Source organism: Thamnophis sirtalis, unplaced genomic scaffold (genome assembly GCF_051295495.1).
Source record: "Thamnophis sirtalis isolate CommonGarterSnake01/CBP01778 unplaced genomic scaffold, rThaSir2_p1.2 scaffold_3, whole genome shotgun sequence".
Taxonomy (NCBI): Eukaryota; Metazoa; Chordata; class Lepidosauria; order Squamata; family Natricidae; genus Thamnophis; species Thamnophis sirtalis.
In genome coordinates, this window is record NW_028261383.1 from 46,019,706 (window position 1) to 46,034,394 (window position 14,689).

Here is a 14,689-nt window from a genome sequence, read left to right on the forward strand (position 1 = left end):
TGTGCTTTCTGGATTTGATTTCTGCAACAAACTCTGACATTCTCTTAATTTAGTTTTAAAACTTACATGGAGAACAAATCATGTTTTTTAGATCATATTTATGCAGAAATAGTGAAAATTCAAGAGAGTTTACAATCTTTTATATAACCTTGTAAGTGCCTTATAAGTTGCCCATGCCTGCTTTTCTAGGATTTTTATGATAGGAAGAAAAATATGTATGACATGAGTATTTTTATTTACTTAACAGTTAATGGAATGACTATATTCATGGGACTTCTAAAACTATTCTCAAAAATGGCTTTCATTGGTAGCCATTAATGACCATGGTAAAAATAATGACAGCATTGATCAGCAAAATTCAAATGTGTAACCCCAGGGGAAATTTATTAATAGTGTTTAATTGAAATAAACAAAAAAGTATTCATATTGTTTACTTTTAAAAAATCACATAAATTCTTGGCTTGTCAGTTGAATAAAATTGTTTATAACTTCTGATTTCAACAAGTATCTTGAATTTCAAAACTCCATTGTTAATTAAACACTTTAATCATGGTTATTGAATTAATTTGATAGGCTTTCCACTTTATGAATACATATTTCCCAAACATCAAAGGCACAATCAAGCAAAAGTTAAAGCACTTGGAAATCCACTTTACTTCAGTATGAAGATGTTGCAGTTGGTGAACATTTGCACTGAAATTCACAGAATATACTAAAAGTGCTTAGGTGGCATCATTCCTCAATTTATTTTTCATATTCTTTCTGATGACAGCAGGTTTCCTGATAGTTTTGATTATTACCAATTTTGATTAATAATGTTAGAATAACAGCACAAATGCCTTAAGAAATCATTCCTCTAGGTTTCTTCATGAGAAGGCTATTTTAAGTTACTATACATATTGATTTCTAAAGACAGTGCATATTAATTGGATGGTATGTTCACAGATACTGCCAAATGTGACATTAGGGTGTGTAATTCTCCTTCAGTACTTAAAGCAATCACATGCGAATTTACAGGACAATAAAAAAATGACTCTTTAATGGAACTATGATTTTGAATGTTCTTCTAATATGAGGTATACATTGGATATGAATCACTGCATTTTATAATAAGTTTGACATGATGGTGGTAGAAATCTAATTACATTCATTTATTTCCAATTATGCAATATAAAGATTCTCTAGCCTTAATTGGAAAGTGTTATTAAATATTATTTGGAATTCAAAGAGTTATTGGAGGCACATTGGAAGCTTCTGGCATGCCTGAATTAGATGTTATGATGGCTTGTATTTCAACATCAGGTTCCCAAGCCACATCAAACCCCTAAATTTGGAAGTTCCCCACATGATTTAGAAAAGGCGTTTCTAAACTTTGATACTACCCTAGTAGTTCCTTAGAGTTTGAAAACATTCCCCAACAAAGGGCCAACCACAATCAAATATCCTTTTTTTCACATTAAAGATGCATCAAAGTATCTTAGAAAAATTGGGAGTCACAAGCAATTAACACCTAAAAAGAGAAACCCAAAATGGCAACTGACAGTAGTTACTCATATTTGTTTGTAGAACATTCTGTCCCAATATTGAAAAATAAAGGCTTCGGTGGAATAAATGAAAATTCCAAGTTTCACCCACTGAATATTTTGCAGTTTTGTGATTAACAGGACACTTAAGCCAAATCTCGGTGCTTGTGGCTGGTGAAAATCATGTCTTCAATGGCAGTTCTGGAATGTCATCTCTGGTGTCATTTCTCTTTATTTCTTTGTCACGCAGGCCACTGCTTTCTTAGCAGCATCTTCAAGGTCACTTGCGGAAGTAATGGGAAGCCCACTTTCGTTCAGAATGCGTTGGGCTTCGTGAACATTTGTTCCTGAAGGGAAAGAGGAGGGGAAAAAAAGTTAACTCCTATTTCCTTCCAGTTTTTAAATAAAGGAGAATATTTGTAGCTTAAGGCTGAAATGAGAGGTCCTTGGTGCTCTCTGGGTTTGGTTGCTATAGAATAGAATAGAATAGAAGAAAATAGAACAGAACAGAGTTGGAAGACTTGTGTGGATAAGGGAGACTTAATCCAAGCAACTTGCCTTCTGGGTTGCACATTGACTTTGTTTATGAGAAGCCAGGAGGGAAAGCCATATATCACATGACCATGAGATACTGCAATTGTTATGAGTGTGAGCTGGTTACCAAGTACCCAGATTGCAATCAAGTGACTATGGGCATGCTGGAAGAGCCAGAACTTCAAGGACTGGCAACCACCATTCATTCAGTGCCATCAAAATGTTGAATGGTCACTGTACAAGTTGTTGTGACTAGAATAGAATAGAATAGAATAGAATAGGGAACTTGGAGGTCTTCTTTTTTTAAAAATTTTTTTATTAACAAACATATAAAATATATACATACAAAACTTAGACATACACCACATTTACACAATACAATACGAACAGGAGCTTCCTGTTTTTTCTAAGAGCAATTATCAATTGATACTGCTCACCTTATATTATTTCCCCTTCTATTGTATTTCATTCGGATTTCACCATTCTTAACCCTCTTATTTTACTCATAACTATTATTTTTGAGTTTTGTTATATTCCTTCATTGATTCTTGTTTCTTTCCTCCATCCACCTATACCACTTATCCCATATCTGGTAGAATTCTGATTCTTCTTTTCCCTGGATTTCTTTAGTTAATTTGTCCATTTGAGCACAATCCATAACCTTTCTAATTGTTTCATCTTCGCTTGGAGTTAATTTGTTTTCCCATTTCTGGGCAAAGGCAATCCTTGCTGCCGTAATTATATGTAATATTAAATACTGGATTTCTTTTTTGTATTTTTCAGACATTATTCCTAATAAAAAAACTTCAGGTTTTTATTCTATTTTAACCCCCGTTATTGCCTCCAGCCAATTTTTGATCCTTTTCCAAAAAATTTTAGCCTCCTCACAGGTCCACCATAAATGGTAATATGTTCCGTGTATTGATTCACATTTCCAACATTTTGGGGAGGTATTTATTAAGATTTTAGTTAACCTTGTTGGTGCCAAGTGCCATCTGTAAAACATTCTGTACTGGTTTTCCTTGTATGCAACTGATAAGTTTTTAAGTTTGTTCCCCAAAATTTTTCCCATTTGTCTAATACAATATTATAGCCAAAGTTCTGTGCCCATTTTATCATTTGTTCTTTCACAATTTCCTCTTCTATTTTATACTTCAGGTGAAATTTATATATTCTCCCTATCATCTTTCTATCTGAGCTTTGAATAATTTTATCCAATTCGTGTGGTTCTGTTTCGATGTCATATAATTTAGTATTATTATTGTATATAGTTTTGATTTGGAGGTAAGTTAGCCAGCCAACTTTCATGTTCCGTTCTGCCAATTCTTCAATTGTTTTTAAATTTCCCTGCCTATCAATTAAATCTCTGTATCTTAGCATTTTGTTCAAATCTATAAAATTTGGATGGGTCATCCTTTCTGTCGGTGATAGCCAATTCGGGATTTTCACATAGTGAATTTTTTTGATTTTAGGCCATTTTTGCAATAAAGCTCTTCTAATTAAATGATTTTGAAAGTATTTGTGCGTTTTATTTTTATCATCCCATAGGAATGTATGCCAGCCTGCTTGCAAATCACGGCCTTCTAAGGTCAAAATTCTTTTATTCTTTAGCTCTATTCAATCCTTCATCCATGTTATTATTACTGCTGATTGCGTATAAATCCCAATTTGGTAATGCTAAACCTCCCCTCTCCTTGCTGTCTTGCATTGACTTTTGTTTAATCCTCGCTTTTCATCCCTGCCAAATGAACCTAGTGGTTATTTTGTTTTCTTCAAAGAATTTTTTACCCAGATTAATAGGTGCAGCTTGCAACAGGAATAAGATTCTTGGTAAAATATTCATTTTAATTGTTGCTATATGTCCCATAAGGGATAGCTGAATATTTTTCCAATTTTCTAAATCTTTCTTTATTTGTATCACTAATTTATTATAATTATTGTCTTTAATTGTGGAACATTTTGCCGACTCCCAGATCCCCAAGTATTTCACTTTCTTAGTTATTTGCACTCTGGTTGCTACTTCCAGTTCCTCTTTTTGCTTTTTTGTCATGTTCTTGGTTATCATTTTTGTTTTGTCTTTATTGATCTTTAGTCCTGCCACTTTGCCATATTCTTCTAATTTTTGAATTAATTTCAGGGTGGATTCCAATGGAACCTCTAGAACAAATTCTAAGTCATCGGCATAGGCTTGGGCCTTATATTCTTCATTTTGGAGTCTTAAACCTTTTAGGGAACTTGGAGGTCATCTAGTCCAACCCCTTGCTTAGGCAGATAACCCTACACCACTTCAGACAAATGGTTATCCAACATCTTCTTAAAAACTTCCAGTATTGGATCATTCACAACTTCTGGAGGCAAGCTGTTCCACTGATTAATTGTTCTGACAGGAAATTTCTCCTTAATTCTAAGTTGCTTCTCTCCTTGATTAGTTTCCATTAGTTTACTTCTTGTCTTGTCCTCAGGTGCTTTGGAGAATAGCTTGACTCCCTCTTCTTTGTGACACCCCTTGAGATATTGGATATTTTCTGAGATATTTTCTTGCAGATGTTTCATTACCCAAACTCAGGTGCTACTGCTGATGTTACCTAATTTGGCTAATGAAATGTCTGCAAGAAAACAACTGAACTCAGGGAGCACCAAGGATCCCTCACTTCTAATTTTTTGAAAGCTGTAAGAGGAATGTGAAGGTACAGTACAGTAAAAATCAGGCACATTTCATATGGTGGCCCCATAAAAAAACATAACACTATTGAAACCATTTCTAGTTGTATGAAATGTGTAGGTCTGTTGGATTTTGACTCTACATTATTAAAGTACATGTCCAGTGGGTCTTTTTTTTGTAATGCCTCCTCCTATTTTAAATTTTACACTGAATCTAGTAGGCAGCTGAATCAAATTGAATCCACCAGGTGCAGGATAACCACTGTAAAATACAATATTGCTCTCCTATGGATCCAGAAGACAGAAGAAGGCAATCACAACCATTTGGCCAACTTAATACAGAGTCATTTAACTTACTTCAACTGCATATTAATAGATAAATAGCTCTTCATGAAATGTTTCAACAGAATAAATTACACAGCACAGGATCAGACAAGGAATATTAGCAAAGACGTAAGATATAGATCAAGATCCCCCCCCCACTTTAATACAAATTACTCTGGTAGAGATTATAAATAGCCTACCATGATTTATTTTTGTGTCCATTTATCAGAATGAAGAAGAAAGCTAACACCAGAAAACTAAATCAAAATATACATTTCATTAAAAAAATGTACAGGCTCTGGTGTGTTCTTACAACATGAATATAAACAGAGGTGTTACACAGCGGTGGGATTTACTTAGGTTTACCACTGGTTTGCAACTGTGAGGGCATGCACACATGCACACAGAGCCGAAAATGAGGCTACAAAGGATGTTTTGGAGCTGAGGTAGGAGGTGGGCGCCCGAAGTTCGGCACTACTAGTTCAGGTGAACCAGTCCGAACCGCCTGAATACCACCTCTGGTCTTACACCTATTGAATTATCTGTTCTCAAAGGCAAAGATCTCTTCTAGGTCTACTACTAGAGATGGGTGGTTTCTCCATCACAGAACAGTTGCTTTCCAGCATCTCTAAATAAGGTTGGGAAAAATCAGGGCTGCCCTGAGAAACATTTCCTACCAGGAAATGAACCAACAAAGATGATACTCCTTCATCACCATTCCACATGCAGGAGCAAACATTTAATTGTCAGGTCAACACTGGTGATGGGATGTAGTCCTTCCTCCAAACCTGACAGGATGCAGCTACTTTAAAAGTTGAAGAACACGCTGAGCTGGACAAACAGTTCAATCCTCAACTGAGAACAGAAAGGAGCTGCTGCAGTTACTTTGAGCGCTTGCTGTCAGAAGCAGTTCTCTTAATCTCTCTACTGCCAGGGCTGATTCTGAGAAGGACCTTTCGCAGAATAAAACCAGACAAGCCAACACTGTGATTCGCTACAAGGCCATTTTCTTTTACTCCAGCATTCTCTGGCGTGTCCAGTAGATGCTTCAACCCTGTGCAAGAAGTTCACTCAAAGTATCTTCTGAATCGGCCACGATAAGATAAACCAGAGATTATTCAGATTGTACATTCAGTTGCAGGGCAAGGTATTTCCCTTAGGAGGGGACAAACATACAAGCTTTTAAAGTTTTACGTTACAGCCTTATGCATGTTTACCTGATTGCAAACCTCTTTTTTTGTCTTTAAACAAAGAGGGAATTTGTTCTGAATAAATATGCATAGGGCTATACCCTCAGAGATCTTAGAAGTGGACATAGACATCAAGTCCAGTCAACGTTAAGACTTGTAGCCTGCAAAGAAAGAAAGGGAGAAAGGAAGAAGCCATAAATTAAGAGAGACGTTTCAGTGATGTGGATGAAACACCGTGTCAGGCTCCTATACAAGACACATGCATGACCAAATCAGAGGAGATTAATTAAAAAAAAAGGACTGGTCTCTGCTCGCATCCTGCAGCTCTTTGTTCATTAATACTGAAAAAAGACAGGCCCAGTTGAAGTGTTCTGACAGAAATGCTCATGCAGATTTAATTCCTCCCCAGAAGTCTCTCTCTCTCTCCCCTCTGTTTTGATGCTGATTGGGCACTTCGTGACACTAATGGCATCTTTCCCTTGGTAGCAGAAAGTATAATGTGCATAACCAATGGCTGTCAACATTCAAGATCATCTCCTCTCACTATGCGCTGGCAGGTTTCACCATGAACAATGAATGCCAATAAGGAGGGCCTACAATACTATTAAAAACTGCTCCCAGGGGTAGAAATCTCAGCCCCTGAGTGAAATATTCACACATGTATTGTGATTTTGATGGGAAAAGAGCCAACAGCCACATCCTGCCCTCCTGAAGTGCTGAAATGTTTAACAAAATCAGCCAGATCTTCTGTCCTGCTTGACAGGTTTGTAAGTGTTTCTACTTATAAATCAAAATGGCAGGCACCTTGGAATTACAACAAGCAGCAGAGATGTTGGAGGAATTATAATGCTAATTAAAAGGCTTTATAATGTCCACGAAGCATGATTAATAAACGAACTATTACCTAGTGAGAGGTATTTGTTACCTTGCATAGTGTTTGTGGATAGTCTGTTTCGTCAGAATTCCTGCAGTAATTTTAAAAACAGGTCACTGTTATCTTCATAACCCTCGAAAGGAGTGTGTCAGTGTGCGTGTGTATTTGTGCACACAGTTGAAAGCTAACTTGTAATTCTGCAGCACTGGGAAGACTTGAACGACAATCTTCCTGATTCACAGCTCATGCTCTTAACCAGACTATTACATTGACTTTAACTTTGGATATCATTTCAAAATAATTGCTCCTAGGCTTTAAGATTGAAATTTCAATCCTTGCTATGAGCAACATATCAATAGATGCTCAATAGTTATGATCTTCATTTTAGTATATGTGTGTGTGTGTGTGTGTGTGTGTGTATATATATATATATATATATATATATATATATATATATATATGTGTGTGTGTGTGTGTGTGTGTGTGTGTGTGTGTGTGTGTCTGTGTGTCTGTGTGTCTGTGTTATATTTGTACTGATAAATTTAAAGATAGATAGATAGATAGATAGATAGATAGATAGATAGATAGATAGATAGATAATCTCTGAACTGTGATGCAAAAGGGAGAGGTCATAAGAAATGCTAAAACTTTAATGTATCTGCCAGTATTTGCCAGTGAATTAATTTTAAGTCTGTCTTTCTATCTGTTCTTCCATCCGCCAATCTTATCTCTGTGCATACACATACTGCTTTTCTCTATGAATGTAAATATTTCGGTTATTAGCTTGCTTGTTGATATTGATATAATATTGATTGATATCAGGGGTGGGCTTCAAAAATTTCAGCAATGGGTTCTCTGCCCGGTTGCTGAGTGGGCATGGCCATGGTGGGCATGGCCATGGTCTAGTTGGCCTCCTGCACCATGGCAGGGGGGGGGGAGGGAATGCATTTTCGCCTTCCCCAGGCTCAGCAGGCTTTCCTCGAGCCTTTGGGAGGGCAAAAACTGCCTCCCCTGGGCTCTGGAGGCCGGAAACTGCCCATTTCCAGCTGGAACTCCCAGGGGGCCAGTTTTCCCCCCTCCCCAAGCCTCCACATATGCCCTGCACTTCCCTCAAATCCAAAATTGGCTGCGTGGAAACTCTTGGGAGGGGCAGAGCCAGCCAGGGATAGGATTTGAAGGTCCTCCAAACCGGCCGTAACATTAGCTATGGGTTCTCCCGAACCCGGACAAACCGGTAGCAGTATACAATATACATATTGATATAATACACAGCTCTTCAGAGTTCTGTAACTCACTCAAATAAAACTGCTTTGAAAGATACTTTTTAAACCTGAAGAACCATAAGGAGAAAAGCCTTTGAGTATGCTAAGAGAGACATCACTTGAAGTCTCTTCCTTTTCCCCAGGAAAGTAGAGGAGAAATGAGGTGTTTTCAGGGGAAGGAGGATGGTGAGGAGATAAAACTACCTTTCTTACAATGGTAACATGACATTTGTAGATAACCACTAAGAGGAACATGTTATTTCTATCCAGAAAGATATCAAGGTGTGTTCATTATGTGATAAGAAGAAGTCTTGCAAGATCTTTTCTTTGTATTGCACAGGACATGATTTTTAACATTAAAACTCTCAATTTCACAATCCCAGCAGCATGTGCAATCTGTCTCAATTGTAAGCATATGAGTATAAAAAAAACTGGGCTCAGCAGAGTGTACGAAATAAGAAACTATAAGAAACTATAAACAACTGAAGTGCACTTTGTACTATAATTGCTATTAATCACCTCCTACTTCTACCCCAGGATAAGCTGGGTTTCTGCTTCTTTTCCGAGCCATACCAACTTAATTTGTGCCACTTTATGTGGCAATAAAGCCTTTTGCAACTCTGACACACCACATAAGCTCATAAAAAAGGGGAGAGAAATTTGACAAAGCCGTTTGTGTGAGACTTATGGCCAAGAAACAGGGTCCAGTAGAAAGGGATCATTATCACTAGAGCCGAGGTGGCGCAGTGGTTAGGGTGCAGTACTGAAGGCCACTACAGCTGACTGTTATCTGCAGTTCAGCGGTTCTAATCTCACCGGCTCAAGGTTAACTCAGCCTTCCATCCTTCCAAGGTAGGTGAAATGAGGACCCAGACTGTGGGGGCGATATGCTGACTCTGTAAACCGCTTAGAGAGGGCTGAAAGCCCTATGAAGCGGTATATAAGTCTAACTGCTATTGCTATTGCTATTATTTCATTGGTATAAAAGTTGAGGATGATGAATCTGTATCCATGTTTATTACGTTATTTCCAATATTAGTTTTTTAAGGATATTAGTGTATTTTTTGGTGTACAAGACACACCTTTTTCCTTTAAAAAAAAAAAGGTAAAAATCTGAGTGCGTCTTATACACTGAATACAGCATTTTTGCCCTCCTGAAACCCTGCCCCCTTTGCAAAAATGCCAGTGCATAGCCTTTAGGGGGCTTTCAGAGTGCTCATGGGGGCTAGGGAGGGCAAAAATGAGCAAAAAAATGGGGCATTTTTTGCTCATTTTTGCCCCCCCCCAACCCTCAGGAGCACTCTACAAGCCTTCTAAAGGCTATGCATGCCCTTTTTTTGACAAACAATGGAGCAGTTTTTGCAAAAAATGGGCTGTTTTTGGGAGGTCTGCAGACTTTTCTAAAAAATTTGCCTCTTCAATCTTGGTGTGTCTTATACTCCGAAAAATACAGTAACTTTGGTATGATGAACTGGCATTCTAGGGAGTGATCTATACTGTGTATTTCTATCTCTGTCCCTCCCTCTCTCTCTTCAAAATACAGAGGCAAAGTATTAAAAAAATGGTCAATTATATAGTTGGAAAACTGGATTATTTGTATTGACAGTTGTTTCCAACTAACAAACTCTAGTGCTCCTTAGTGCTAATCATTAGTGTTCTATATTTATACACATACCAGAGGCTCAAGGCAACTTCTCAAAGGCAAACATCATTTTGACCTAATTCCCTTTTCCTTTGCCACTAGAAAATAATGAACCTCATCTCAATGTTTAATAATTTGTGCTGCTTCAGCTTTTTTAATTGGAGATAATACTAAATGCGGAAACAAGAATGTTAGTCATTCTAAAAATGATCTGTGTGCTCTCATCAATATCCCGGGTCATTTTCAAAGAATGTGATGTTCAAATATAATAGGGTTTTTTTCCACAGGTAATTTATTAAAAAGACAACATGCTGAGCTGGTTAAAACCCTCAACGGGCACCAAGATTGTTTTAGTTTGGTGGAAGTGTCAAGCATGTTCTCTTTTTCCTGTTTTTGATATTTTCTTACCAAGCCTTTATCCATGTTTAATTACTCAATTAAATTAAAATTATATGCCACCCACATCAATACCCAAAGCAACTCTGGGCAGTTGAAAATATAATATCCATGGGAAACAATGGAAAAGAGAAAAAAATCAGTTGCAATCCACTGAATTATTTGTTGCTTTGGCAACTGTGGTAGGTAGGTAGGTAGGTAGGTAGATAGATAGGAAGGAAGGAAGGAAGGAAGGAAGGCTAACCATTATTAGTGTTCTGAGTATTAAAAAATGTTTGAACATCATATTCATAGGTAGACACAATATTTATATAGCCCTGGGATGGCGAACCTATGGCATGTGTGCCACAGGTGACATGCGGAGCCATTTGTCAGGGCACGTGAGGCACTGCCACTGTCAGCTGGCTAGTGCATATGGGCATGCTGTCCAGCTGAATTCGCTATTTTTTGAAGCCATTTTTCACCCTCCCCAGGCTTCAGAGGCTTTATAGGAGCCTGCGAAGGGCGAAAAGAGCCTCTCCTGCCCCCCCGGAGGCCCTCCAGAGGCTTCATGAGCTTCCCTGAAGCCTCCGGAGTACTCGAAACGATGCTCCAACAAAATTGGAAAAGAGCATGCAAAAAATGGGGGGAGCGCCTGTAGTGTGCGCATGCACACTGGGGGGGGGCACGCATTGCGTTATGGCCCACCTGCATTCCCCCACTTATGGCACGTGAGTCAAAAAAGGTTTGCCATCACTGATATAGGCGTTACAAGGGGCTCTGCTACAGCAAACTATTAGAATTAGGATCCAAGATACATATAGTTGCTTTCAGATTTCTATAGTGCCGTTCAAAAAAGATGAAAAGACCAAGACGACAAGTTTCCCCAAAATAGCTATAGGTTTTATCCAATCTATTTTCATTATTATTTTTCTTATTATAGGAAATACTTTCACAATAGTTATCTGATTTCTGCAAAAAATGCAAAGGCATAAAGGTGAATAAAATTCATTGCACAGAATTAAAAAAGTCCGACATGAGAGAGAGAAAGAAAAAAGATTGACATCACTATGTATTGAGCATCATGAACAAGAATGATTAGTTCAATAATGTCAATGGCACTCCTCTTTACAAATAAATAAAAACATATTTCTGAAATAAATGGAAACAAAAGATGCCGTATACATTTGCCTTTGTTAAAAAAATAATGTTAAAGGTATAAAAACGCTCAGTATCTTTTTAAAAATGTTTTGCCAAGGGTCATTGTTTGGAATCTGTGATCAAAAGCTGTGATTTTAATAAATTGAGCTTCCTTTGATATTCGAAGTGCCAGAAATCTTTAAAAAAAGGTTGCAGCGTATTTAACAGTGGAAATCTTAAAAAAAAAAAAAGAGTTAAGATTTTTCCTTCTTCTTCCTGACTGTGGTTTAAAAACAGAGAACTTTTCTTTCACTGAAGTAAACCAACATTAACCTACTGCCACTGGATGGTGTTAGAGACCTGTAAACAGAGTTCCAGTCCCAAGCAATCAAAACAATCCGTGCTGTGCTTGCACTGAATAAAGCTGCTAAACAGAGGAAATAACATGGAAGAGAAATTTGCATGGTTTCTTTCTATAATCAAGATTTCCCTTAAACGTGAACTATAATACAGGGGGTAATCAGACAAAATATTTTACTAACTGTGCCACAGCTGGATTCCAAACCAATTCAGGTCATTGGAAGACTGAAAAAACCACAACACAGAATTTGGTTTCCTTATTATTGTTAGAAACCAGGAGCGCATGTAATATTTGCAACTGAAGTTTAAAAATAAAGAAAACATATTTGTATGCGGCTGGGTTTATGTTCTGCTTTCAGTCATATTGTACTAAGCTGGACATATTTTGTTCAAACCATGTTTTAATTATTTTGTGGCATTATTTGCAGGAGAGACTAGACACAACTCATAAATCAGCATGTGTTTATCAGATGTATATGTTAAACCAATACATCAAGATCTCGTGAAATATTACTGCCGCTTTACAAAACCCTGGGAAGACCACACCTGGAATACTGCAGCAATTTTGGTCACCATACTACAAAAAAGATGCTGAGACCTTGGAAAAAGTTCAGAGAAGAACCACCAAGATGATGATAGGCCTGGAAAATAAAACATATGAAGAATGGCTGCAGGATTTGGGTTTGGCTAGTCTAAAGAAAAGAAGAATTAGGGGGGACATGATAGCAGTATTCCAGGACTTGAGGGGCTGCCATAAAGAAGAGGGGGTCAAATGATTCTCCAAAGCACCCGAGGGCAGGACAAGACACATGGATGGAGACTAATCAAGGAGAGAAGCAACCTGGAATTAAGGAGAAACTTCCTAAAGTGAGGACAATTAACCAGTGGAACAGCTTGCCTTCAGAAATCGTGGGCGCTCCATCACTGGATGTTTTTAAGAAGAGTCTAGATCAGTATCGGCTAACCTTTTTGTTGTTGTGAGCCAAAAGTACATGTGTGCGCACGCTAGCACTCCTGCATGCCAGCACCCATAATGCAATGTGTGGTCCCCTGCGCATGCATGTGCCCCCCCATGAACCCCCCACACACATGAGCCCTGCATTGCGCAGGCACCCCCCATTTTGGGCCAACCTTTGCCGGCACGAATGGCCTGCCTTTGCAGAAGCAGCGGCGGCTCCTCCTGCCAGACTCATGCTCGAGTCATCCAGCCTGCTGTTGCTGGCACACTGCCCTTGGAGCATGCTTTGCCCGCACTGCCAGCTCCTCTTGGCGACTGCAAGCTGGCTTTTCCCACTTGGCTGGTTCCCAACCCTGCCAGCTGTTCTTAGGGGGCGGCGGCAGTGCCTCTTCCTCCTGACCACGCCTTGTAGGCTGAAAGCGCAGCCTGGCGGCACCCAAGCAGGGGCTGTGTGCTTTCTCCCTGGCAGTGCTTAGTGGAGCCACAATTTGTCGCCTGCCACATGACCGCCAATGAATGGCCTCAACCGTGCTCGAGGAAAAAGCAGCCCGCTTGTCTTTGTATCTCGTGCAGTGGCAAGAAGCTGGGCATTGCTGGGGCTCTCAAAATGACCCAGCGGTCTTCGCCCTTCTTGAGCAGACCCGGTGAAGAAAGCAACCTCCTGAGTAACGGCGCAGCAGCTTGCAGTCTTGGAGCACTGCAGCTTGAGCCGAGCTTCCTCCGAATCCGGAAGAGCAGCTGGCGATGGCGTGTGTGTCCACAGAGAAGGCTCTGCATGCCACCTTTGGCACACGTGCCATAGGTTCGCCATCACAGCTATAGGTTGTATGGGCAGTAATTACCTAATTTTAATCCATCCTTTCAACAATTAGTTATAAAAATCTCTTGAAACAGAGGAGCACTTCCCAGCAGGAACAATTACTTCATCCATTAAATGCAGAGTACATGATTCTTTTAATCACTTTGGGTACTTATAAAAAAAAATGTACTTCTCAGTTGGGGAGCACTCATTCTTTATTTCTTTTATATTAAGCAAATACCTGTAAGTATAAAGTTACTATTTTTGAATGAGAGACTAATCCTTTCTTTATCCACTGGTAAAACAGCTTGTAATTATTACATATCTGGGAACAAAGATTTGTCCAGAAAATCCTGCTAAATCAAGACAGAGTTGACTGATTAAAACTTTACTCATCAAGACATCTGCAATATACTGCAGTAGAAGAGCAAAGAATTTTTTAAAGTCCAGCCACAAATCTGCTAAAGATTTATAGGAATAATTATCAACCCTCTGTCGTAGAAATGCATAAAAAAGAATGGGTTGTTCCATGCTGTATTCTTTCAGCTTCATTTTACAGTATCTTGGAGTTCTCATCGTTATGAATTATTGTTAATTTTTATCTCAAATCATGTGAGATTTATTTAATGAATAGACAAGTATGGAAAACCAGAAATTATAGTATGGGGAACTAGAGATTATAGAAATAGTGTGGACTTTTTATAAGGAAGACTAGTATCATCATCAGTATTATCTTGGCTAAATTGTTATGAAGTTTGTGGGCAGGGGTGCATCCTAGATTCTAGAGTAATATGTCAAAATAATAAAGATCATTTCCATAAGAACTGTGTTGTAACAACCATAATATTTGATTCAGAGATCAGAGATGTTGCTTTGCAGGTGATGACTCCCTCCGAACCTAGAACATGATGGGATTAAAGCATCCTACCACCATAACTTGGTAGCCTCCAGATGGCCAGAAGTTCTAGGATTTGCAATCCTGATATGCCTGAAGGGTATCAGGTTGAAGAAGGCAGGTTTAAAGCTACGAGAAGGCATGAATGGGCT

The 14,689-nt window shown here is 38.6% G+C and overlaps 1 protein-coding gene across 1 annotated transcript in view; it reads right to left on the reverse strand.

Moving 5' to 3' along the window:
- Nucleotides 1-357: 357 nt before the first annotated feature.
- The window catches only part of SUCLG2 (succinate-CoA ligase GDP-forming subunit beta), a 234,057-nt gene continuing 219,725 nt past the window's right edge, over nt 358-14,689 (reverse strand). The window contains exon 11 of the mRNA XM_087708854.1: nt 358-1,870. Within this exon, the coding sequence (XP_087564980.1) occupies nt 1,755-1,870 (116 nt within the window). The 3' untranslated portion in view covers nt 358-1,754. The remainder of the gene's footprint in view (nt 1,871-14,689) is intronic.